A 25,398-nucleotide genomic window follows, 5' to 3' on the forward strand; every position below is an offset into this window, starting at 1 on the left:
AGCAGTGCGGGGTGTGCAGGGAGGGCTGGTGTTTGCAGGGATCTGTAGGGGATCCGTATGTGTGAATGGGGCTTTGCAACTCAGCGAGCCCCGTCCTTGTGGGCACCCGAGGGCAGCGGATGGGGCTCTGAGCACCTGATGGAGCTGTGGGCGTCCCCGTGCACTGCGGGGCAGTGGGACCTGATGGCCTTTGCGGGTCTTCTCCATCTCAAGCCGTTCTATGCTCGTGGGACAGCGGGACAGACAGACAACCGTCGGGGAAAAGCTTGGCCACGCTGGGGACGAGTCGGAAAAGTCGCGTGGCTGCACCTGGGGCTGAAGGGGAAGCAGAGGAAGGCGGCGGGAGGAGCGGGGCCGGGCGGGCACCTGGCGGAGGCGGGGCCGGGCGGGGCCAGGTGTTCCGGCCGCTCCGCTCGCTCCCTGCCCGCTGCCTCCCGCTCCCAGCGGCCCGGTGCCGCCGGAGGTTCGGTGCCGGGAGCGGAGCGGAGCGGCGGAGCCCCGCCATGAAGAAGCATCACTCCGTGCAGGGCACTTTCAGCCGCCTCTTCGGCAAGAAGCACGGCACGGCCGCCGCTTCGCTCTTCGCTACCAACCCGCCCTGGATCTTCAGCCAGGAGGTGACCTCCGACAGCGCTGGAGGCACCGGTCAGTGCTCCCCATCCTCCGTGAAGCCGGGGGGAGGAAAGCTTGGGGAGGGGCGACCCGGAGCGCTGCGGGGCGGGGAGAAGGGCTGCCCCGTTCCCGTCTCGTCCCTGCGATGCGGCCGCGCCGCTCTTTGCCCGGCTTTCCTCTCCCCTCCCTAAAGCTGTTTCATGAGACGCCGTGATTGAGGGGGGTGCTGTTTGCGTTTCGTTTGCTTGTAATCGCAACGCTGTGCCCTGGGGGCTCAGGGAGGAGGGGGAAGGGGTGACGGTGGTGCAGCCGGGGTGGCAGCGGCCGCTGCAGGATGGGGTTTGGCTGTGAGCTCCCAGCGGAACCTCCAGCGCTGCTCCCCCGCTGTTGGGCGAAGCGGTGCCGTCGCAGCGCGGTTACGCCCCGAAGGCCGCTGGTGAAACTCGGGTAAAACGTGATGGAGTTTCATTGCAGCTCTCGAACGCAGAGGGAAAATCGTTGCTTTCTGCCTGCTGCGAATGTGAGCGGGATTCGGGCCTCTCTCTGATGTGGCTTGAGTTAAAAGTAAACAAACAAAAAGCAAGCAACAAACTTGCTGCCTGCTTGCTACCCAATGGGCTCCCATGGCTGCGGCGCAGTACAAAGGCATTCCTTGCAGGTGTAGGAGCTGCTGCGCAGAGTAAAAGCCAGAAGTCCTGGAACTTGTGCATAAATGAAGGTGGTTGAATCACTCCCTGCCATCCTCGTGGTGTTCGTGCTGTTGGTTCATTTCTATGGCTCCAGGTTGCCCAAGGAGGTTGTGGATGCCCCATCCCTGGAGGTATTCAAAGCCAAGATGTGGCTCTGGGCAGCCTGGTCTGCTTGTTTGTGACCCTGCACATAGCAGGGGGTTGGAGCGAGATGATCTTTATGGTCCTTTTCAACCCAGGCCATTCTATGATTCTGCGTGGCACATGCATTGAGTGACTGTGCTCTGAGCAGTGTGTGCTCAGTGCATTGAATGGAGTGCTGCTCCCAGGCTCTCTTGGATCCCAAACAGTTTATTTTCACCCCATGAAGCCCCATGCACTCCCTGCTTCTCAAAGGTTTGCTGCATCTTTGCATGCCGTGGTTGCTGCCCCAAAGAGTCCCCTGCCCGTGCGAATCCCCACCTTGGATTTTTCATACAAAGTAAACAGAAGTTAAGCAACGTGGGAAGGGTGTAGGTCTGCCTGTCACTGACTCAGAGATTCCTGAACGAAGTGACTGCTGCCGCCTCCTCGCTGCGGTTCCCGGCTGTGCTGCGCCTGCTCCAGGTGATGCAACCAACCCTGGAGTAGGAAAGAGTTCCATTGCATGTGTTGTAAATGGCTTATTTTGTTTCCCACAACTGAGGGGACACAAATGACTTCAAAACAGACCGAATGCCACAGAGTGGCCAACGCTTGGCCAGGGCCAGCTGCTCCCTGTGGCTCCAGAGCTTCCCCAAGCTCTCCTTCCAGGAAACAGTACAGTGACAGACCTGCAGCAGGCAGGTCCTGTTTATCTAGCAAAGAAAGCACAACTACAAGCACTTCATTTTACTTTAATTAAATGCATTCAGGTTAGAGATGCTTAGTAATCTAGGATCAAAGCCCTTGTGATCTTTAATACATTTTCTCACTGAGTTTACTTACTCAATGTCTTAATAGGAAATTCTCACATTATTTCAGGTCTCTGAACCGCTCTATCTCTGCTCCACAAAGCTGTCTGAATCAACATTCCCATGTTGTGTTGGCCTTGGCTCTTGCTGCTTGCTTGCTGAATGTGGGGTTACCCGAGGGGTTGTGCAAAATTAACAATAACAGTAATTACGTGCTGGCATCTCAGGGAAGTCCATAGGGACAGAGGATGGTGGATACACTGGGCTGTACGTTAGGGCAGACTGTGGTAGGAGAAAGGAGAAGCTTGCATGCCTGCTGGACCTGGTGTTACAGCTCATGGTTAGGCTGAATTCTTTCATCCCTCCTGAGACGTTTCCAGCCCCCACCATGGCCAATTCCTTCACTCCAGGTGAAGAAAATGCTTTAGTTCTGTGGGGATGCATTTAAGCATTTGCCCTCCCCTTATCTCCCTGAACTCAGTGTAAACTTCTCTTTCCTTCTTGGCTGATCTCTGCTGGTCCCCAGTGAGCAGAGCTTCTTGCAGCCAATGAGAGGAAGGCGCACCGGCTCTCTGAAGTCCCTTTGAGGTGTTTGAGTTTGTTCAGCAGAGGAAGTTCCTGTTTAATGATTTCTTCTCTGCAGCGTAAGACTGCATTCCATCCATCCCAGCCCCAGTTGGACCTGCTCTGATTCGTTTACTACTTTAGAGAAAATCTGCCCTGCCTCCTGGTCTTGCCCATATGTATGCAATGCCTGGTGTCTCCTTCCCACTCTGTTTATCAAGCCCTAGCAGCAGACGTGGCTGTGTGCCATGACAGCCCAGGATTGTCCAGAGACCCCACCAGGGCCTCCACCTGTGTGAGGAGGGGGAGGCAGCATGGGGGACATGAGCTGTGCCAGGGGACATGGTCAGCCTGCCTGGAGGTGCTGGAGGCATGGAACCACAGCCTTCTACTACCACTGAGCTTATGCAACTTTTGCTCTTCTGCTCCTCAACCTTTAATTTCAGTATGGAACTTGACAGAAACTTATTTCTGCACTTCCCGCTTTAGCATGGGAGCTTGAGCACTGTGCTCCCAAACTTCTCAAGGGGAAAATAAGTCTGTTTACTTCTCAGCGTCAGTGTTTTGGAGCGGAACGCTGGTTCTTGGTTCCGCTTTATTGGTTTCTGCTTTATCCTCTTTGCTATCGATATCTGTTGGTGGTGCTGACCTTCTCTGGTCACAGCTGCTTTGCATGCTTCCCCCCCTCTTCCTTTTCAGACCCCTGTATTTGGTGGTGGTCACCCTGCTTGGCTGGGAATTATTGGTGCATCTCCTTCCAGCCAAGGTGGGGTTTACACGCTTCAGAGCTTCTGCTTGTAAGTTCATGCTGTTAATCAGACACAAAGAACGCAATTAAAGTAATTTTATGAGCTTTATTCTCCGTCAGAAATGAACTGACCCAAGAGGTGTGGCTGAAGGTAGAAGCACAGGGCTGGGAACCAGCAGCACCTGAGAGCTTCTGCTCACAGTGCCAGGGCTCTGTGCTCATCGTAGCATTTCGTGGACAGTTCGGAGCCTCTCTTCATAAGGCTGGCTGGAGGCTCAGTGTTGGGGTGAGCAGTTTGTCCTCCAGTGCCAATTATGAGAGGCCAACTTGCAGCAACGCATAGAAGGATGCTCTAGGGATGCCATGTCACACATCCAGCTGGATGAGTGGCCCCAGCACCTGTCCTGCTGGGAGTGCACAGAGAGAGGCCAGAAAGCACCTCCTGGGGAAGTTCTATGTCTGTTGCTGTGCTGTCCCAGAGGGGCATCTTCCTTCCCCAGACCAAATCTGGGTGGGGAGTGAATTGGATACAGTACTGACATTTGGTCCCCAGAGCTAAATTTTGCTTCATTGCTATTAGAAATGAGCCTGTCAGAGAAATGCCTGTGCTCTCCCACCTTCACCACCTGGAGCCCAGACCTGCCTCCTCAGCTCCAATCCCCTACACAGTGTGATGCTCCTTGCCCGTTTCTGGGAGCTGATACAGCAAATCCTTCCCAGCGCTTTCTGAAGCGAGGTGCTGCCCAGTGCTGTTTCCCTGCTGCCCTGAATGCAGTTCTGCTGCTAACTGTCCTTTCTTCCTCTCAGGGGATGTGATTGAAGTGTATTATGGTGACAACCGCTTTGGGACGATGACCGACTCCGGAACTGCAACGTTGAAGCCTCGTCCCAGAGTGCGGCCGCTGCTGACATTCCTGCCCCTGGTGAGTGTTGGCCAGCAGTGCTGTGGGCTGATACCCAGAACCAGCCAGGCTGGTTGCTTCCCTCATCCTCCTCTTTGGGGAGGGGGGGGAAGAAAAGAAATGGAAAGCCAAACCACTCTGTAATGATGATGAATGCGAGGGATTAGGAGGTGATTCGAGTTCAAGGCTCTTGTTGGGCATAGGCGAGATGCTTGGGTGAGAGATGTGAGCATTATCTGCCTTGTACTTTCATTTTTGTCAAAATTGCTGAGTGTGTAGATGAACAGATCTGGCTGGCGCTGCTCTTTGTGTAACTGCTGGCAGTCTCTGATCTGGCGTCGTGCTGGATAGAGCAGGAGGAAAGCTCTTGTTTCTGGCCCAGGAGCAAGGAGGCGATGCAGCAGGTGCCTGCAGAGCCTGATGGGCTGCACTGACTCCAAATCTCTTTGTTCTGGTGTGAAACGAAGGAGTAGCATCTTCCGTGTCCCATAGCAAACACCAGACGTGAATGTCAAACATCACAAGCTCAGCAAGCAGGGAATGACCAAGCTGCATTTTTTCTTTTTCTGTAAGGAGTTTGGGGAGTGACAGAACCTTTGCACAAGCCAAAGGCTGACATGGAGGGAAGAGCAGCATGTCCATGTCTGAGCTAATCCCAAAGGTGACATCTTTGTGTTGCTAGATGAGTTTGTGGTGGTTGAAGTCGCACTCCTGGTCAGAGCTCCTCCACCCAGCATGGCTGGGGATGGGACTGGGCAGTGGGTTTTGTTCTCTGTATCTGAGCAGCTGTGGGCAGTTGTCACACCTGTGTTATCAGGACACTGTCACAAAGCTTTGTGGCTGTTGGACAGTTATTTTTCCCATTCTCTGTGTATGGGATAAAGCTCTGAGCAGGGCTACCAGTGTCCAAAGGAGGGAGTGCCAGTGCACGTGGACCACAGGTGGTTGGACCACAGCTGGGACACCACTGCCTCCAAAAGCCACAAGTGCTCAGTGCAGGCTCTGGTGCTGCACTGCCAGTTGTGCTGAGCGAGCTGTCTTCCTGTGTAAGGCACCTTTCCAGTGGTCTTACCTCGTGTAGGTACATGAAGTGGGAAGTGTGGGGTTGCTCAGAGGTAGTTTTGCGACGGTGACAGACAGCTAAATCTGAAGTGATACGGGTCAATGAACATATTTAGAAGTCCTTAGTCTTGACAAGCAAGACCTGTCTGAGTAAAGGATGTTTTCCTTGTACACCCTCATCCTTAAGAGCAGTCATCACCCGCAGCAGAAGAGCTGGTCTGCTGTCACCTGGGTGCAATTCATTCATGGGTTGCACAGGTGTCACTGGGAGGACAACGAGGGGGGAGGCTATAGAGCACTTGAAAGCATAATTAGCAAGCTACAAAGGATTGTGCCCTCCCCAGTGCCCTCCAGAAGACCACAGGAGGTGAAAGAAATCACGTGGGCTGTCAGTTAGGAGCAGTGCCTGAAAAAACTCCTCTGGTATCACAGAGCTCAGCACATGACCGTAGCTGGCACCCCAAAGCACTTGCTGGGTCTTTGCATCTTCTCAGAGCTTCCAAACGTCTTCCTAGTGGGCGTGAAGGTGATACTGGAGTAAATGGCGCAAATGGAATAAATACTTTGGGCTGTCATCCTGGCAGTGCTGTTTTCCTGCTGCCTTCGGGGGCATAGATGGTCTGGGGGGGTTCTCCCAGAGTGATGGATCCTTACCACTGTGCTCCTCTTCTGACAGTAACGTGTTTAACTGAAGAAATCGGCAGTAGGTGTAAGCCACATATTTTGGAGGACCAGTCTGGGTTGATAATTTGCATTATTTTGATCAGGTTTGATGATGATTTGTCTTGGCACAGACGCTTCTGCTGCCACACGCATATTTGCGCTGGGCTGATCTGCAGCCTTAACCCTTTCTTCCCACCCAACCCCTCTGCATTCCCCAGCCAGCAGCATGCTGGGGAGCAGCTCGTGGGCAGCTGAGTCAGGCAATTGCTCACACCCTGCCCTGCAGTGCCTGCTCCCTGCATGCCAGCATTCTGCAGCCCTCCCTGCACACCAGTGGGCATCGGCAGCCCTGGATGGAGCAGGCAGAGCACGGCCATCTGTCTGTGCAGTGTCCCTTTCTCCTGCAAAGCTTTGGCACGTGGGGGATGAAATTCCTTCGGTTAGCCACCAAATTTCCCAGGCTTTGCTTCAGAATAGAGTTAGGAGGTAGATGTCCTTACATGGGGAAATAGTTGGCTTCTTTAAGACTCTCAAAATGCAAGGTAGCTGTTTTGGTGCTTTATTTAAGGAGTGGCCTTAAACTGAGCTCACTTAATGGGTGGGAAGCATGGGCTTCCGCAGGAAATGCCCAGAGAGGTGGTGCCCTGTCCTTGCAGACACCCAAGCACAGGGCTCTGAGCACCTGATGGATGACCCTGCTCAGTGCAGGGCAGTACAACCAGGTGGCCTTTGGGGGTTCCTTCTATCTCAAACAATTCTGTGATTCGAAAGACTGGGGGAGCTGAGGACCACAAGCTCTTCCACTGGAGGCAGAGGATATTTGGTTTTGTCTCAGTGCTGAAAAGGGATTCCTGGTTGTTGCAGTGAAAGCTCACCCTAATAGGATCCTCAGCACACAAATCTGATTTCGAGCACCACAAACTGGAAATGCAGGTTCCTGGTGCACCACCCACGAGCACGGCAGCCTGCTGTGAATCAGCGGGAGCTTCGGGCTGTCACACCCCTAGCAAACACATGGGAGGGAAATAATCTTTCTGGTCATCTCTCAAGGCTGGCAGTGCATTGGAGATGCTTTCCATTTTAGAAGCCAGGTTGTGATGTGAGGATGGGTGGGTTTTCAGATGCTGAGCATTAGTGATTGCCACAGAAATTTTGAGTGTGAAACAGGCTTGCCCAGTTTGTAGGACCTGTTGAAGTAACATGTCCAAAATGGCTCATTTATGATGTGTGGACTTTGTTTCCTCCAGTTTTGCATAGATCTCTTCTGTCTGCTCTTTCTTTTCTACCTACTGCTATCCAAACATGCGATGCATACTTTGCTTTTAATTCAGGTCAAACGAGCCCCAGACGTTTTTGTTCTCCTGTAAATGAGCAGAAACACTCAGTGTGTTCTGGAGATAGGCAGCAAATGAATTTCCATGGAAAATGGGTACCATTGGCTCCTTCCTTTTGGCCTTTGGAATTTGGTTGCATCGGACCATTTTGTTCTCTGGTCTTGAAGTGTCTCTGTTACTCTTCATCTTCTTTCTGGCTTTCAGCTGAAGCTGAGGATCCTTCCTCTGCATTGTACCTTTAGGAATGGTATGGAACTCTTAGATGAGGTTGTAAAGCTCACCTGGTGCACTTTGCCACTAACAGAGATCTGTCCTAATGCCTCAGCAGACCTTGGCTTCCCACCAGCGTGAAGTTCCCTGATCAGTTGCTCAATGCCATGAGCTCTGCGTTCCCATTTACTCTCTCTGGGCTTGCCTTTATCTGGCTCACTCACTTGTGGTTATAGAGGGTGTTTGGTCATCTGTAGGGCAATAGACTTTGCAAGGGCAGTAGCATGTGCACGTTTGGGTATGGGAAGGACACAGGGCCCTTCTGAAGGGCTCAGGCTTCTGTTGAAGTCAACCCTGCCCCAGCAGCTCACGTTCCCAATCTCCTTACACCCGGTATGTAATGCTCACGTGCTGCCTGTGCCCTGCATGGGGCTGTCTGTAGGCACTCAACCTTTGAGCAAACAGACTTTGGAATCCTATAGCAAGCTCCTGTGAAAACAGTGGTGGTACCAACGAAAGGCAAAGGACGCTGGCTCAATCATTACCGAGACACTGCACAGACGTGGTGCAAGCTGAAGAGTGTCTCCTTTGCACACACAGCAGTGTGTCCCCAGCTCCTGCCCACGGGAGCTCCTGGTACGTCCTTGCTACGGTTTATCTCAACACTGCTATCTGAAAGCCCAGTGCACTGCTGCAGTTGCTTACGTCTGCGTGGCAGCCTGATTCAGCACCAGGTTGTGTTTCAGCCATGGGTGCGTTATTGTACATTTCATGAGCAACTGCAACCCCAACCTTACAGTGAGTCACTGCAGGAAGGAGGAGAGCTTTTCTGCTTTTGGCAGGCGTGAGGCAGGAGCCCTGGTCAGCACTCTGGGTGAGTCACCGTGCTGTGAATATCTGACAGTGGGTGGCTGTAATTATCACAGCTGCCCTGGCTGTGGGCATCCTCACAGATGTGTAGGCTGCTAAATTGCACGGTCCTGCAAGAGCTAAATGTGCTGCTGAGTCTTCAGCATGAATGCTAAGGGAGTGATTGAGAGTGAAGCAAACCACACAGGCAGCAGTTTTCCCCAGCCTGTTCAGATATGCTGGTGCCAGAGTTTCCCAAAAACCTGGAAGCCTTTCTGCAGCTTCAGTGGCTGTGGCAGAGGCTGTCAGGGCTTGCTGCAGAGCAGTGCCCACAAAACCAGAGAGAGCGATTAAATTGACTTGATAGGTGAATGGTGAGAAACTAATGCTGCTGATGTCAAGTTGTGGAGCCCTAAGCTTGGGTGTGAAACAACCACGCTCCTTTCAGCCTGTCTGCACCTGACTAGCAAGGAAAGTTTTGTCCTGTGGCTTGTGCAACCTTGACCGCTTCCAGTCCACTTAAACAGCATCAGCAGCAGCTGCTGCAGTACCTCCATTGCTGAGAAACGGCACTGGATCCCATCAGGTTTCTGTTTGCTTAGATTACCAGCTATACAGCCTATTGCCTGCTTAACAACCTTTTATTCTAAATCCCTGAGCATTAAACAGCTCTGTTTTCTCAACAGAACGCCCAGGAATCCCACGGGGTTGCTGTGCCAACACCATCAGTGCCGGATGACTTTGAGGAAAAGGCAGCTCCTGGTAAGGGTTCTTTCCAAAGTCCTTCAGTGCAACGAGTTCAGCAAGTCCTTGGACTTGGGGAATCCTTTGAAGAAAGTGTGCACTTGCCATGCTCTGGAGCAGACAGTCTGATCCTGAGATTTTAATGCTAAAACCAGACCTGCTGTTAATAACTTTGTGGGGTCGTTGAAAATGAATTTGTTTTTAAAAGTTGAGGTGTAGTGGCTGTTAGAGTTAAGCAAGCTTTAGACAGCTGCTCAGCAAAATAAACCAGCTTCCTAGGAGGATGGCTGACCAGAGGAAATTCTGGTCTTTGCAGTGCTGGTGGAGGTGCTCATGCCACCCTGCTCTTGCTATTCCTTGCAGACCCCGGCTCCCAGATGAACGGGAACTACCGGATGTACAGCTCGGTGGGGGACCTGCGCCCACAGGCTCTCGAGAGGGAAGACGAGGATGAGGACATCCCTCCGCCACCATCAGTGCCCCCACCACCTCCTCCAACAGCGCAGGTGCTCACACCTCCACCTCCAGCCCCACCGGCTCCTCCACCACCCGAAGCACTGCCACCATCGCCGCCGCTGCCACCACCTGAGGCAGTGCCACCACCCCCTGCTGTGGCACCTCCACCACCCCCAGAGCCCACTCTGCCCTCCCCCATCACGCCAGCACCTCCAGACTTCATCCCGCCGGCTCCACCGCTCAGCAAGGCTCCTGTACCCTTCAGCAATGGCATCTCCAAGTGGAAGTCTGAGACGGTGCTGAACACGAGGCAGGTGGATGATGAGGGGCCACTCTGTCCTGCTGAGACCAAGGTGCCGGCTGCCCCCAGTGCAGAGGAGAACCCACAGGCCCCTAAGCAGTGCCCCGAGCCCCATCTCACCTTTCCCAGGTCCTTCAAGGTGCCCCCGCCTGCCCCGGCCCGGTCCTCCTCCATCCCCGTGCAGGAGAGCCAGCCTTCCCGCATCGAGCCCTTCACCCGGCAGCCCCATGCACGGCCTCCCCTCCCACCCTGCTTCACCATTAGACCCGCAGCCAAAGTTCATGCAGGAGAAGCCAAGGAAAGAAATCCGCCTTTGAGACAGCCCATCACCAAGGCAGCCCCTCCTCCGTTGAGCCCCAAGCCGGGCGCTGTGCTCAGCAGCCGGACCTCAGTGCCCAGCTCAGAGCCGAAGAACCTCCAGCCAAAAACAGACATCAGAGACTCTCCTCCAAAATCTGAAGTTATCACTGCAAACGACCTGGAGCTGCCCCCTCCGGACTATCCTCTCTGTGAGGACAGTTGGAAGGATCCCAGCAGTCTGAGCCAGCTGCAGCATGAGCTGTCGGCCCTGCTGCGCTCTCCCAGGAGGGATGAGAGGCAGCCGGAAGGGCCAGCAGCCCCCCAGCCCATAAATGGCAGCACCAACCATGCTGGTAACCATGGATCTGATGGAGCCAGGCTTGCTGGAAAAGCTTTGTCATCACCTACAGGAGAGGAGAGAGAGAGGAAAGAGGGGCCTGGGAGCAGCCCCAGTACCATGGGGGGACACCCTGGTGCAGCACAACCAGCTGTGGAGAGCAGCCCCACTGCGCAGCCCCACAGCGTGAAGAAGATCAGGAGTGAGCTGGAGGCTGTGTTCTCCCTGAAGAAAGAAAGGAAGCCAGCCCTGGGGCTCGGTGGTGAGAAGCAGAGCCCTGAGGATGGTGGCAGTGCCTCGCATTCAGGGTTGAGCCCTCCTGAGCCGGGTGACGCCGTGCTGCCAAAACCAGCCCTGAGCTCACTGCCAGCCCCAGCAGATGCTGCGATTGTGGAGAAGAAAACGGAACAAGAGAATCATCCTGCTCCCGTCATCCCTGCCGCTAACAAGGCCATGGAGAGCTCAACCCCTGCTCCCCGCTTCCCTGACAGCAGTGTGAGCCCCCCAGGCCCACCTCAGAGAGCAGTGGAGGAGCTGCCAGCTCCCCCCATCCCATCACCCCCCATTTCCCCAGCGCCGCAGCCCAACACCGACATCTTCCAGTACAAAGTGCATCGGGCCGGGGCTGGTGAAGCTGAGCCTGCCTGCCCCCCGAGTTCAGCCAGCAGCCCCCCAGGAGTCCTGGGCACAGGGCAGGAGGAGGTGCTGATCCACCCGGTGACAGGAGAGCGGGTAGAGCGGGGCTCTCCCATGGCACTGCTGCTGGCAGCCCGGCAGCGGGCACAGCGGGGCCGCCAGGGCAGCGATGCGGGGGGACCGCCGAGAGCCAGGCCACACAGCAAATTCGGCAGCAGCGCATCAGAAACCACCTCCAGCACCAGCTTCTACCGCCACGAATCCAAGCCTTACTCCTTCACCGTGGTGCCCCGGCCCTCGGCAGCACAGAGCAAGCCGCCGTCCTTCTCCAGTTCCTCAGAGCAGGGCCAGGCGGTGGGCAATGGGCAGCACTCAGGGCAGCAGCGGGCTGCAGCCTCCAGCCTGCTGCGGGGTCTGCTGGAGCAGCCAAAGAACCCCAACCCTCCCCGCCACACCACGTCTGGAGAGGAGGAGGAGAACGGGGAGGCAGCGCTGGACTACGCCATCATCCCCCCGCCCCCCGAGTTCAGCAATGAGGCGGATGAGGTTGGTGGGATCCCGCAGAGCCGTGAAGAGAACCACAAGTGCCCCAGCTTCCCTGACTGCAGCCGAGGCTCCGACACACCGCGGTACTTCAGGTGGCCTGGCTACGGCCGTAGTTACGGCTATGGGAGCAGCCAGGAGCCCTCGGAGCACAGCAGGAGGAATGGTGACCTGGCACCCCCGTGCCCAGATTACAGCAGTGCCGCCGGTTACCTCAGCCGAGGGCCGAGCAGCCGCCCGCTGATCAAAAAGCGGCTCTACGTCTCCGAGCCTGAACACTCCTACCCCAGAGCAGCTGCCCGGGGCGCAGGGCTCCCATCCTATGGCTCTGGGGCGTACAGCTCCTCAGCTGGGGATGGGACCCGCCGCCTCAGCTCTGCCCACTGGAACAGCCCTGGTAGCGCGCAGGGCAGGCGCACCTCCATCGATTCAGCTGGGAAAGCTGGGCCGTACAGCGGGGCTGACGCCAAGTACAAGGGGCAGAATGGGGACTTCTTAGTAGCTGGCAGGTATGTGGCTCCATGAACTGACCTCTGGTCATTAGTAGAGTCCTGGGCTGAGAAACTGGTGGGAAAGCGACACCTTGGGTCATCTGCCACAAATGGCAGAGATAAGGGCTTTGCAGTGGCTCTCATTCCACCAGCTCTGTGGTGAGGATGCAAGGGCAGCCCAGAGGCCGTACTGATGACCACGCTTACTTCTGCAGCTGTGGGTGGAGGGCTGCTGGGTGGAGGGGCTTCTTGTGGGGAAAAGACGAAAGCATCTCTTGTAACTATCTTCAATAGAAAAGCACGGCCATTTTGAATACAGACAAAGTTTCTTTGGCTTTTGGTGACTTTCCCCACTGTTTTCCTTCCAGACCTGCCCACGGCAGCTCGCAGTATGGTGGACCCACCAACACCTTCATGGTCAGACCCGGGGCACGGCAGCCCATCTCCTACACCTACCAGAGTGGGCACCGATAGGCTCATCCTTAGGGCTGCTCCCCTGCCTTCGTCCTTCTGCTGGGAAGAGACAACGAGGTGCGTGGTTGTTGCAGGTTTTCTCCACCTGGCCAGCAAACACTGCTCGACACTGCTGAGGACGAATGTGGAGAGCAAACCTGGGACTTGGACTCTTCAAAAAGACTGTCATGGAGCATAGTTACTGCAGACCAGCTACTGTTGTGTGAGCAAAGATGTTTTTCTTTCTCTTCTTCCCTCTTCCCCAGTATTGGTTTCAAATTTGCAGCCTGATAGGTCTTCTAAAATGCAAAAGACCCTTAGTTTAAAGATCGTTACTGGAGAGTTTGGGGTTTTTTTGTTTGTTTAATCGTGCTTGGGAGTGGGGAGAAGCCAAAGCTGGAGATGTGTGTAATGGAAGCAAGCCAGTATGTATCTGAATTTAAGGGGAATTAAGAACGTGAGGTCAATTGGATAGAAATAGTTTAGGATGCCTGCATCAACGCCCCCTCCGCCTTGAGTGAACACATTACACTGATGCCTTAAGCCAGCTCGTGCTCTCAGTGCCCATCTCCAGGGCTGGGAGCAGCTGCTCTGTGAGCACAGCTCTTGCTTTCCCACTCCTTTTGGTGCCTGCACGTTTGTGTTGCCGGTTCTTTGTCATGGGAGACTGCAAGGCCTGGCTGGGTGGCAGTGAAGCATGTTGGCAACGTGAGATCTCTGATCTAGGGAATGAATAAGCTAAGCTTTGGTGTAACTGTAAAGTTTTTGACACTCCGGGGTGTGGTGTACCTGAGGGACCTTTCTCCAGCTGTTTCCATCAGCGTCGTGGATACTTCAGTGCAGATCTGCCTGAAGGAGCCAGTGCTGTGTGATGGGAGAGGAGAGTGGTCTGAAAGAGGGTATTTCACACTGCGGTCAGCTGTAGTGAGAATGTATTATTCTGAGGTTTTGAATAGTTCCAGAAGTTAGAAGCAAATCTTCCTCCCAGGTAAACTTGCTGCAAATCACTGTAAGATAGGTGTAAAAACTTGTAGAGAGTATTTTCTAATCGCTGACAAACTAAAAGCACTTTGAGACACGAGTCTACCTTTATTGAAAGCACTTTCTGTTCTCAATGTCATACAGTATCATTAGTTCCATTCAAGCTTATTCTGCTTTGTGTTGCGAGTAGATTTTGCTCTACAATTAGACTCAAAACTCGGTGATAAGTTTTCCCCTCACAGTGCAGGTTTCAGAAGTTATCTTTATTAATGTCACGCCGTTGAAATTCTGTTTTACGTTGTTTCCAGCTCTACCTAATAATTTAACAGCTGTTTCGAATGCTGCAGAGGCTTCAAAGTATTCTGAACTTTACTTTGCTGTGAATGAAACGAGAACGCAAACACCGTAATCAGCCTAACAGCTAATTCATAGGATGTTTTTATGCCAGTAACTCGCAGTGACTTGGAAGGCTTCCAGCTGCGCTCCCTCCAGCTGGTATTGAAACAGCGCCCTTTAAATGGCTGGATGTTGGTTTATGGAGGAGAGTAGCTATGGAGGAACTAGGCGGTAACTCCCTGGGCTCATACAGTGTGTGTACCACAGCCATTTGCCCATCTCCACCCCCAGTCAGGAAGTTCCCCACATGAGGAGCGCCCTGAGAACGTTTATTGATCTTTGGGAGTGAGGCTGGGATGCTGTCTGCATAGCTCCAGGCTTGTGTTTCACACATTCAGGATGGAATTTCACCACTTTCCACCACTTTCCCCTAAAACAAAGAAGCTTCACTGATAATGTTGCAACCTGATCTTTTTGTTTCCTGGTGTAGATTTTTGCATAATGAGTGAAACTTCAAATGAATTCCTAAAATTACTTTAAAAGACTTGCTGGGAGACTTCAGACTTGGAGATGAGTCCTTTAACATGTATGCAATTTCTGGATTGCCTTCCTCTTTCGAATTCTGCTCAACCTCAACAAACACCCCCAACAAAAGTTTCATTTTTTCTTTTCTCAGAGCAAATCTGAAATCCAACGTTGGCACTTGCTTTGAGTTCCATGTTTACTGTTTCAATCAGACATGCAATTCCCAAGTCGCTATAATACAGTGCTACGTGGGGCATCTTGTTTCTAGCAGGTGGACACTGCTTTAAATTAAATGGCATGAGAATGTAAGTCAGGTTTGTGTAACAGCCGTTTATTTACTCAAAGAACGCCCATGCTGGGAATGCATATGGACTAAGCTGTAATGAAACCGAGTAGGGCTTCCCAGTAAAACTGGTTAACGTGAACGTTTGAAGCATTGAAATGATTCTGTTCTTTAGACACTGTGGGCTGTCCCCGCTGCTTTAGGAAAATAGTAGGATTTCAGTACGACTAAACAGGCCAAGGCCATGGGGAACTGTTTGCATTCCAAAGAAATGGCTGTCAGAGCTGTTCCAGGGCAGTTCAGTGCAATGAGCAGTGAGGGCTCAGCTGCTGGGAGCTCCCTCTCGGCCGGGTGATTTGTCAGCACAGCACACACTGCTTCGCTCCCATTCCTGTTTCTCTTCCTTCTGCCCCAGCTGCTTTACTACATAAACTTAGCGATAGAGGAGGGAAACTGAGGGGTGGTAACAGAGCCAAGTGACCTTACAGTGCTGGCAGCCATCCTGAAAGCTGACAGTGGAATTGTTAATGCCTCGACCCTCTCTTGCCAGTGTGGTCATTCAAGTCTTGATTTGACTTAAAGGAGCCTCTGCAACCTCCTCTAAAGCACCTGCTGATGTAGTAGAACTGAGAGCTCTACTTGTAAAGTGTTTGAACAAAGTCTCTTATTTATGAGTGCCACTGAACACCAACCTTCTTGCATTAAATGTGTCTGGATGTATTGTTTGATGACTTTTTTTTTTTAGTGTTATCTAACCTTATCTACTGAACTTCACCTTTCCCAGCTTCTGCTTAGGGCTCAGTATCAACATCTGCTGTGACAATGTCAGTGATAACAGAAGCACGAGCAGGCAGCTCTCCTCACTGCCCATTGCTGCAGAACCACCCGGTGCCCTGCAGGGCAAGCAGCCTGATGGAGCAGCTTTACAGTTCAGCCTGGGTTTCTATAAATAGTGCTCTTGGTTTGGAGCTTTTCATTAGGAATGAAACTTGCAGAGTGATTTGCAAGTCCTGACTAGAATGCTGTGCTTAAAATTGAAAATGCAGGATGAGCAATGCAAGCACTAACATAAAAGGCAGCTTGTTTCCAGAGTGGCTAACTCTCTCCATGCCTCCAAATTATACTTATTTGCATTCTCATCTCTTTAATCCTGGCTACAAAACAAGGTTCTTCATTAGGGAAGCGTGCAATGTATCTTGAAGCGTTTTCTCTAGCCACAACATATTACAGCAGTGTCCCCAAGCCTGAGCAGGGTGTGAAGCAGCTTGGGCAGCATCAGCACACCACAAAACCCAGAGGATCCTTCAGTTCCTTTGCAGATAGCTTGTAAGTCAGTGGGCAGTGTGCTGGTGTGATGCTGCTTGTTATGGCCTTGCTGCCTCCCAGTGCTTATGGCCTTGGTAAGCTAACAAACTAGCAACTGCTAAATAAACTGATGCTTATTGTGCTTATTTTATGATGGTAGGGGGGAAAAAAACAAGTGGTAGAAAGGGTAAATGATCTTCAATGCGTGCAAACCTCTGGCTGTTGTCATGCTGCTGCCCTCCTGCGGCAGAACACAGAGCAGTACCCGAAGGTTTGCAGGACGAAGCCCAGAATGTGCTGCCGTGCTTTCTTTAATCGACTGTACAAGAGGAATAATGTATCAGCCATGACCTTTTCTCCACACGGTCCTCATCTTCCACCACCGTGCTGCTTTTTGCCCTGGACGGCAGAACTCTGCAGCACGGTGATCTGAGGAACTCACATGGTTTAAAACTTCCCATTTGAAACTTGTCCCTGCTTGCATGGCATCGGCGAACGTTTATTTAAGCCCGGTTGTAACTCCAGGGACTGAAATCACAACTTCAGCACTCTGTGACCTCAGCTGGCTCTTAATATTGCAGAGGTTGCCCAGTGAAACTTAAGAGCCAGTTGTAAATGAAAATGATGATTTATTTAAAAACTGCCTTCCACCGTTTCCAAAGACACCTTTCTCCACAAGCACCAGTTTGTAACACACAACCTTTGGCCTTAACTCTTTGAAGGGACAGTTTTGAGGAAACTTCTTGTTCTTTGTAATTGTTTACCTTTCCAATACAATGCTCTAGATGGGGAATTTTGCTCTGAAAACAATTATGACATTGTAGTTGCTTACAGTGTAGTGTTGCTATCATGGTAAAGAAAATGTAGCATTCATTTCTAACACAAGTTGTTGTTTCATTGGCAAAAACCCACTGTTGTCTCTAGGAAAGCCAAACCTGGAGCAGCGGCCATGGATGAAGAGCAATGCCATTTATTGTCAGTTCCATATATTCAAAGGAAACAGTTTAGTTTGAGAAGTTGTATGTTATATTACCAAAAAAAAAAACCAAACCCAACCTCTAAGGATTATGTGAAGTCTTTGAGGGGATCATGGGAATGCTTGATCTTAGTCTCCAGCACAAAAAGTCACTCACTGAAAGTCTATCAGGAGCCTTAATTATCTCTGTTAACACTACTTGTGTTAATAACACTATAAGCAGTCTGATAACAGGAGCAACAAAATGAAGACTCAAGTCCTTAGTCCAGTTTTTCTCTTATATAAACTTCTGTTCACAAACCTCATTCTGGAGTAAGTTGTATTCAGCACAGAGAAGCTGAAATGTGCCAAGCAAACTTCTGTCAGCATTCAGCATGCTGCAGAAAAGCCCCTGATCTGCTCTCAGCTCCAAGCAATGGTGAGCATTGCAAGTCCTGGTATTTCAGCATGTCATGCACCATCACAAAGATGTTTAATGACTGCAGCTGGGATCCTTATCGTACAGCATATGACGTGTCACACCAAGCACTGGTACTCTGACACCCACCAGTGGAGCAGAAGTTGACATACAGTTCTCACCACGGGATTATTTGCAATAGAAGATAGCAAAAACCAACCTTCTAAACTGAATGTGGCATTAAGGACAAGGAAACTCTTCTACCATTAAAATTCCAACTCATCTTCCTGCCCAGTTGGAAGGAAGTATTTGAAGAGCAAACACTTTGCTCAGGCTTTTGCATCTACCTCAGTAAAGGTACCTCCCAATTATTTTTATTCATATTCAACCTCCCCAAATAATTTGTTCCTATTCGTTCTGTGAGTGGTTTGAAGAAACAAGTCTTTTCCATTTCATTACACCTAATTCCCTCTTCCAAGGCTCCTCTGTGGCTGAAGTCACTATTTTTTTTTCCAGGTAAAAAACTGCAGTCTTTTCTCAGGTGAATCCAACTCCTGAGGAGATGGCACAGACTAGTTTGCAACTAATTTATGCTTAACTCAAAACTACTACAGGAACCTTCTTAGCCACAAGGTTCAAGGCAGACAACAATCCATAACTACTCCAGTTCACAAACATCTTCGATTTCAGGAGAACCAAAGTAATGCAAGGAAGAAACTTGGACCAACGAGTTTATAAAACTATTCTTTTACACAGTTGATTCCGGAAGCTTCACCAGCTGGTATGGGGACAGTGTGATGTAAAACCTGATGATCCCATCCAACTGTAGTGAGCAAGGCATTGTCTGAAGGAGACCACGATAAACCTTTTACAAAGTCTCGATGAGAACGGCTTCTGAACCTGGAAAACAGAGCACTGTTAGCCATGGAGCACATCTGCTAAGAACTTTTGGCTTGTGCACATCCTAATTGCTAGTTTGCTAGGACAGCGTTCCCCACTTTAAGGAGTATTTTCACCTTCCCTTTAGTACATAAACAATTAATGAGGAGACATCAAGACAAACAGCCCCAGTTGAATACACTGCCTGGTACTTACACCTCTGAAAGGTCTGAGTTGAGAACAGCTACTGTACAATCTTCACTGATGGAAGCCAGCAAAGGTGAACTAGAGGGCAGAGAAGAGACCACGGTTAGAACAATTAAATACACAACTAAATTTACAAAAAATGCTTTACTCTGGCATTCAAGTGCATCTATAGCTGCATATTCTACGCCCCTATTTTAGACAGTACCTATGTGCAGAAAATGCAAAGCCCGTAACACGTCGGGCATGCACAATGGAGCTGAGGGCAGAATCAGGATTCTTTGTGTCTACTAGTGCAACTGTTCCACTTTCATCACCTTTTGGAGAAGAGAGAATGAGGTTATCAGCAAAGCTGTCACGTGAATAGAAAGACCTCAATTTGTCTCGTGAAAACTGAACAGGAAGAGCACTTCTTACCTAAAGCAAAGATGTCGCTTTCCTGTGGATGCCACAGGACTGAGGTAGGGAGGTAATTACAGGCACTGCAAACTGTAAATAAATAAATTGGGGTAAGAGTGAAGAGAGCAGTCCTTATAAAGACATTCCCTACCCTAGCCCAGTTAACGCTGCTACAGCACTACGATCATTATTGAAACGTTGATTTTACTTCTGTGATAGAGCTAGACTTCTTAAGATTTAATGGGCTTCTGTGACCAAGTGGCCAGGCCACTAGATTGAGGGTAGACATAGAGAACTCAGGCATGAAATAGTCTATTTCCCCACACAACTTCATACGTCAGCAGTGACTGCATTCAGAAACGTACCAATTCGAGTAGCTGGTTTGGGGCATCTGGTGTCCCACAGTAATATTCTTTCATCCTATAGATTCAAAGCAAAAAAAGATGTTTGCAATTTCTTTTTGGAGCAGAGGCAGGCGTAAACTCAGATTCACTGCAGTACTGTTACCAATCCACATTCAAACCCACATCAGCTTCTCCTGTGTTTAAAGTGATGCTGGCATTAACACTCAGCTCCTTCAGTAACGCCAGGACAGAGCTGGGAATTCCCATATTTTAACACAAACCTGCACCAACAGCTGGGTGAGCCCATCAGCAACTTATCAGACTGCAACATTGGAACAAAGCATACGTGCAGACATTTTATATGACAGGTAGTTTCTCAATAGATGTGTTTAAGTGCAAATAATTAAGTTAAATATCATATTTATCAGGCAGATTCAGATAGAATTAGCTTTACCTCAGCACAGGACAGGAAGATGGTGTCCTTACCAGGACAGGCAGCCACACATGTCACTGCATCGGAGTGAGCTACCAAAAGCACAAAAGGATAAAGAGCATCAAAGACTGTATCTGACATTCCCCTGTGTGCCCAGTGCACAACACTGAGAAGGGAGCGAGGATCTCTGGAGGCACAGCAGACCAAGAGTAACTTCTATTAAAGGCTATCCAAGCACTTCCTAAACACACTGAGCTGCCAAACCCAAAGAGAGCCGCTGCAGCCACATCCTCACAATGTGCACCAGCTTGAAGAATCCTCTGCAGACCAGAGGTTGGTTACAGTGGGGCAGGAGGAGACGACCAAGCAAGCAAAGCATGGCTTCTGTGACAGCCCATTGTGAGCTCCCCAGAGCTGTAGTGAGCATCATTCAAAGCTTACTTTACGCATGCAGGTGCAGGGAAGAAAAGAAAGCAGAGAAATTCAAGAATATACTTGGAAATGAGAAGAAATGGGTCCTATAACACAGGTTGTGTAGGGAAAATTGGACAGAGAGGTACGCTTGTGCTAGGAACTGAAGCACCCACGTGTGGGGGCCACAACCTGCAATGCAGTGGGCACTAACCTCTGTAGGAGTGCAGCACAGCCTGCTGCGGGAGGTCCCACACCTTCACACTGCAGACAAGAGGCAACAGTCAGGGCCTGGCATCACATCCCCGGGGGGGGGGGGGAGAAGCGGGGCCGGGAGAGCTCACCTGAAGTCTCTTCCGCCGCTGACCGCCCGCGTGCTGCCCGCCAGGACGTCCACCGCCTCCACCATGTCGTCGTGTTCATATTTGCAGAACTTATTGACGATGAGGGTCTCCTTCTCGTCCAGCTCCCACAGCTCCACGGCGCCTGAGGGGCACAGCGGGGGCCCCGCCTCACCGCGGGCACCGGGACGGGGAGAAGGGAACGGGGGTGCAGCCAAGGGGAGCCCGGCGGGAGCGGGCGGGGGGCGACGCCTCACGCTTACCGGAGTCGGAACCAACCAGGATGCCTCTGTCCGCCACCCAGCGCAGGTCGGCCACGCCCGCCTCGGTCTGGACGCCGGCGGTGCAGAAGCCCTCGCTGGGGGCGCGCCGGGGGTCGGCGAATACCCAGATGGAGCCGGCCCAGCAGCGGCCGCTCAGCCCCGAGGCGCCCAGCAGCAGCGCTCCGTCTGCAGGACGTTCAGCCGTTCAGCGCCCGCGGTGCCGCTCCCCGCCGCCCCTCCCGCCCCGCTCCCCGCCGCCCCGTGTCCACGGGCCGCTAACCTGCGCGGTAATGAGCGCGTTCCAGGTGCCGCTCCATGCAGGCGGGCGCGTTAGGCGGGATGTTCCATTCGGGGCCGCCGGCCGCCGCGGCCTCATCCTCCTCCCCGCCTGCTGAGGGCGTCGGAGTCGCGGGGGGCGGCGGCTGCTCGGGCGGCGGCTCCTCCATGGCGGCGGTGGCGCAGCGGGACCGGGACCGGCGGCGTCCCCACGTGCTCCCGCGCCGCGCGCGCGCCGTCTCCTCTCGCGAGAGCGGCCTCCGCGAGAGTCTCGCGAGAGTCTCGCGAGATCCGCCCAGCCGCCATCTCGGTGGTGCGGAGGCGGCCGGCGGTCACCGGGACGAAGGGTCGCTGTGCCGCCATGCTGTCCCGTCTGGTCCTCCGCGCCGGTGAGCGGGCACGGCTCCGTACGGGGAAACGGCGGGCGGGAGCTGGGGGGGAGGGGAGGGTGTGTGAGCTCCGTCCTGACGTGCCCTCTACCCCTCTCCTCCCGCAGCCCCGGCCGTGCTGAAGGGCCTCCAGGGCCTCCCGCCTCCCGTCTGTGCAGGGTGAGTTCCGCGCTGTCAGGCGGGTTTCTCTCGGCGGTTCTTTCTGCACGCCGTGGAGCTGAACGGAAGCTTTCTCATTGCAGCGTCTTGCACGTCGCGAGGCCGCTTCACACCGCTCAGCACCGCTTGGCTCCTGTGCCTCCGCTGCCGGAGAAAGGAGGAGAGGTCCGGCACGGCCTGATCCCTGAGGAGTTCTTCCAGTTTCTCTATCCTAAAACCGGGGTCACAGGTTAATATTTGTGTTTTGAGATGGCAGCAAATCATCCGTCTTGGAGGGAGGTTCAGACAGGGTTCAGATAAAAATGTCACTTTGTTTTGGTCTCTTCTTTTGCTTTCCTGAATTCTTAACCTGACTCACGTTTTGATGTGCAGAGAAGTGAAGGACTTTTGTAAGGGTCGAAATTGAACGTTCTCGATTGCTTTCTTCTCAAACTGAGATTTCCCATGAATCAAGCACTTGGGGAACACTTTGTTTCAAGAAATCAGTCATCAAAATCAGTCCCTATTTAATAGGGAGCCTATTTAAGGAGCAAAAAAGTGTTCTGCAAAGCCTCACCTAATTTGTAGTTTATTTCTCATCTAGAAATAGGAGGACTTTGGCCCCCTGATGCCCGGCTCTGGTAGTGCAGCAGCCCCTCCTGGGGGAAGGGGAATTCCAGAAGGGAATTCTGCTCCCTCTGCAGTGAATGTTCCCACAAAACATGTTGTGCCAAAAATGCTGACTGAGCAGTTCCATTTTATTCATGTTGATTGAATGCAGATGCTGTGTTCTTCACTGTCCAAGAAACAGATTTCACATCTGCCTGGGAGATGGACTGGATGATCTCTAGAGGCCCCTTCCAGACCCTGCAATTCTGTGATTCTGTGATGTGTTTTTAATTTGCATTTAGTTAGGCTTGTTTAGATGTGTCTGTAATTTGTAGCATAAAAAAAGGTAAAGTATTTTGGAAAACACAGCATTGGTCAGCATCCTGCATGTGGTTAACACGTGATATTTAAGGAGAAGAGGAAGAATTTTTACACTTTAGGTATAATGAGAGGGTGGTTTTGAGGCCTGTGTGGTATTCCTCATGCTAAGTGCGTTTGAACAACTTTACAATAGTCAAGGCCTGCAGCAGGCAGTTCTGTGTGAATATGGCTTGAATTTGGGCAGTTCTGTGTGGAGCCAGGAGCTGGATGCTGCTGGTGGTGTCCTTCCCACTGTGCTGTTCTGAAGCTGTCTGATTCTGCCTTTGGTTATGGTAGAAAGGAGTCATAGAATCATAGAATCACTCAGGATGGAAAAGTCCTCTAGGACCTTAGAGTCCAACCATGAACCCAGCCGTAACAGCAGCTAAATCACGTCCCTGAGCACCACATCCAGATTTCAAACACATCCAGGGCTGGTGACTCCACCACCTCCCTGTGCAGCCCATTCCGGTGCTTCACAACCCTTTCTCTAAAGAAGTTTTTCCTGATATCCAACCTAAACCTCCCCTGGTGCAACTCGAGGCCATTTCCCCTCGTCCTGTCACCAGTGAGAAGAGACCAGCCCTGCTCTGCTGCAATCAGGTATTGGAAGAGAGCAGTAATGTCTCCCCTCAGCCTCCTCTTCCCCAGACCAAACAGCCCCAGCTCCTTCAGTCTCTCCTCACAGGCCATATTCTCCAAGCCCTTCCCCAGCCTTGCTGCTCTTTGGTCCTGCTGCAGCACCTCAGTGTCCTTTCTGTATGTTTCCTGGATTTAATCTGTTTCCTGGAGTTAATCTATTTGCTTTTAGGTGTTTCACGTCAGTGCAAACAATGCTGATTTATTTTATTTTTTTTTTAGGGCCTTACATGTTGGGAACTGGACTCCTGCTTTACTTACTCTCTAAGGAAATCTATGTCATTAACCACGAGACAGTTGCAGCTGCCTGCATATTGACAGTCATCATTTATGCCGTTAAAAAGTACGGTGCTGATGTAGCAGCTTTTGCTGACAAACTTAACGAGGTAAAAATAATAATATTTAATCCAACTTTGCAAAAAAAAAAGCTAAAAATTAATTGGTCTGCTTAAGCAGGCCTGGGCTGTAATAGAATCTGAGCCTACTATTATTGTATCAATGCTACTATGAGGTATGTTTTAGATCTTAGGTGGGTGTTGCTGTGTGGGTTTGAGGGAAAAAAAGTGAAGGAAAAGCAATTTACACCAAAACAAATATTTTATGGCTTTTGATTTTTTTTGTACAGTTGGTTGTGAGCAGTAATTGTTGTCATGTCCCAGACCTGGTGCAATCTAGCTGGTGTAGGCATTTCTCAAATTGTAGTGCAGAATTTCAGGAATAAGTTGCAGATCTCTTGTTTTCTTTGCAGCTTGCTTAAATTCTGAATCATTTTTGTTTCTGCTTTCAGGAGAAAGTTGCTAAAGCTTTAGAGGTGAAAAATGAAGCAATAAAAGCACTGGAAACTGCCATCGAGGAGGAGAAAAAGGAGCAGTGGAGAGTTGAAGGCCGCAGTTACCTCTTTGATGCTAAGAGGGTATGCAGCTCTAGCTCTGCTGCTCACTGTTACTGCTGTTGGCATCACATCCTGTGGATGCCTCTCAGGTTACTAACAAGTAACAAACCACTGATGAGATGTTTGTTGCAGCCAGGGCCAGTTCAACTGCCTGATCTGTTGACTCTGTGTGGGGCTGTGTTCTGACTCTATGTGGGGCTGTGTTCTGCTCTGTTGTCTTGTTGTCAAACGTTAATCTGCTGATTTCATTTTTGTGTCTAGAATAATATTGCAATGCTGCTGGAAGCCAATTACCGAGAAAGATTACTGACAGTATACAACGAAGTGAAGAAAAGGCTGGACTATCAGGTGGCTCTGCAGAACTTAAAGCGTCAGAAGGAGCAAGATCACATGGTTCAGTGGGTGGAGAAGAGCGTTATTCAGAGCATCACGCCTCAGCAGGTATTGGTGTTTGCTGTTGGCTTTCATCTGTGTTATGTTTTAGCCTGTAAGCATTTTGCTGTCCAGTCCTTCTGAGTCAAAAAATGCCAGATCATCTGGGTGGCTTGCGGGCACAGCAGTGATGTGTTCTGCTGCTGTGTGAGAGCTAACAACTCTCCCACATGTAGATACAAGGTGTCTGTGCTGCTGTGAAGTGAGCAAGTCGTTGATTTTGTTTGCTCTTGCAGCACAGAGCTAACCCTGCAGTAAGGGCACACCAGGGAATTAATTGTCTTCTAAAAGTCCCTCTCTAAGAGCAGGATGGCTGAAGATCCCCAGATGGACTCTGGATGCCATTTCTTTTAAGGAGTGAACCTGATAACAATGAAATATGTACAAGCAGAGCTAGAAATATGGCAGATCACTGCTTGGATATGAATCTCACCTTATAAGCTACATAGCATTGTACCTTTCGGTCTGTAACTCATTTTGAGTGTCTAAAGGGAAAATAAAAAGTGCGCTAAGTACGTGCTTTGCTTGTTTAGCTTCTCTTCATAAAGGCTTTCTACTGAAAATGATTTGTTTTTCTTTTGCAGCAAAAGGAGAGCATTGCAAAGTGCATTTTGGACCTGAAGGCACTTTCAAAGAGCGCCCAGGTGGCGGTGTAGCCACGTAGCACCTGATTCCTCTGAGGTGTCCCATTACTTGTTGGAAACTCTGACTGTAAAATGTCATTAAAACCAACCAACAAAAATATTCGCTGTCTTTGACT

At 51.2% G+C, this 25,398-nt stretch overlaps 3 protein-coding genes across 3 annotated transcripts; 2 read left to right on the forward strand and 1 right to left on the reverse strand.

Annotated features, from left to right (window-relative positions):
• Nucleotides 1-383: 383 nt before the first annotated feature.
• On the forward strand, nucleotides 384-14,699 carry C24H6orf132 (chromosome 24 C6orf132 homolog). The gene is made up of 5 exons (XM_048925740.1): nucleotides 384-645; nucleotides 4,353-4,468; nucleotides 9,252-9,327; nucleotides 9,673-12,391; nucleotides 12,742-14,699. The coding sequence occupies exons 1-5, from the start codon at nucleotides 504-506 to the stop codon at nucleotides 12,845-12,847; spliced, it is 3,159 nt and encodes a 1,052-aa protein (XP_048781697.1). The 5' UTR covers nucleotides 384-503; the 3' UTR covers nucleotides 12,848-14,699.
• A 3,661-nt stretch (nucleotides 14,700-18,360) lies between these two features.
• WDR77 (WD repeat domain 77) lies at nucleotides 18,361-21,448 on the reverse strand. Its single transcript, XM_048925764.1, has 10 exons — nucleotides 21,184-21,448; nucleotides 20,904-21,089; nucleotides 20,644-20,785; nucleotides 20,514-20,563; nucleotides 19,910-19,980; nucleotides 19,477-19,531; nucleotides 19,130-19,201; nucleotides 18,921-19,029; nucleotides 18,725-18,793; nucleotides 18,361-18,529 (listed from the first exon to the last, which is right to left on the reverse strand). Exons 1-10 carry the CDS (start codon nucleotides 21,347-21,349, stop codon nucleotides 18,370-18,372), a joined length of 1,080 nt encoding a protein of 359 aa, XP_048781721.1. The 5' UTR covers nucleotides 21,350-21,448; the 3' UTR covers nucleotides 18,361-18,369.
• ATP5PB (ATP synthase peripheral stalk-membrane subunit b) lies at nucleotides 21,435-25,382 on the forward strand. Its single transcript, XM_048925774.1, has 7 exons — nucleotides 21,435-21,568; nucleotides 21,676-21,727; nucleotides 21,811-21,956; nucleotides 23,537-23,700; nucleotides 24,102-24,227; nucleotides 24,468-24,647; nucleotides 25,223-25,382. Exons 1-7 carry the CDS (start codon nucleotides 21,541-21,543, stop codon nucleotides 25,292-25,294), a joined length of 768 nt encoding a protein of 255 aa, XP_048781731.1. The 5' UTR covers nucleotides 21,435-21,540; the 3' UTR covers nucleotides 25,295-25,382.
• The last annotated feature ends 16 nt before the right edge of the window (nucleotides 25,383-25,398 follow it).

The sequence above is a fragment of the Lagopus muta genome, chromosome 24 (genome assembly GCF_023343835.1).
Source record: "Lagopus muta isolate bLagMut1 chromosome 24, bLagMut1 primary, whole genome shotgun sequence".
In the NCBI taxonomy this organism is placed as follows: domain Eukaryota; kingdom Metazoa; phylum Chordata; class Aves; order Galliformes; family Phasianidae; genus Lagopus; species Lagopus muta.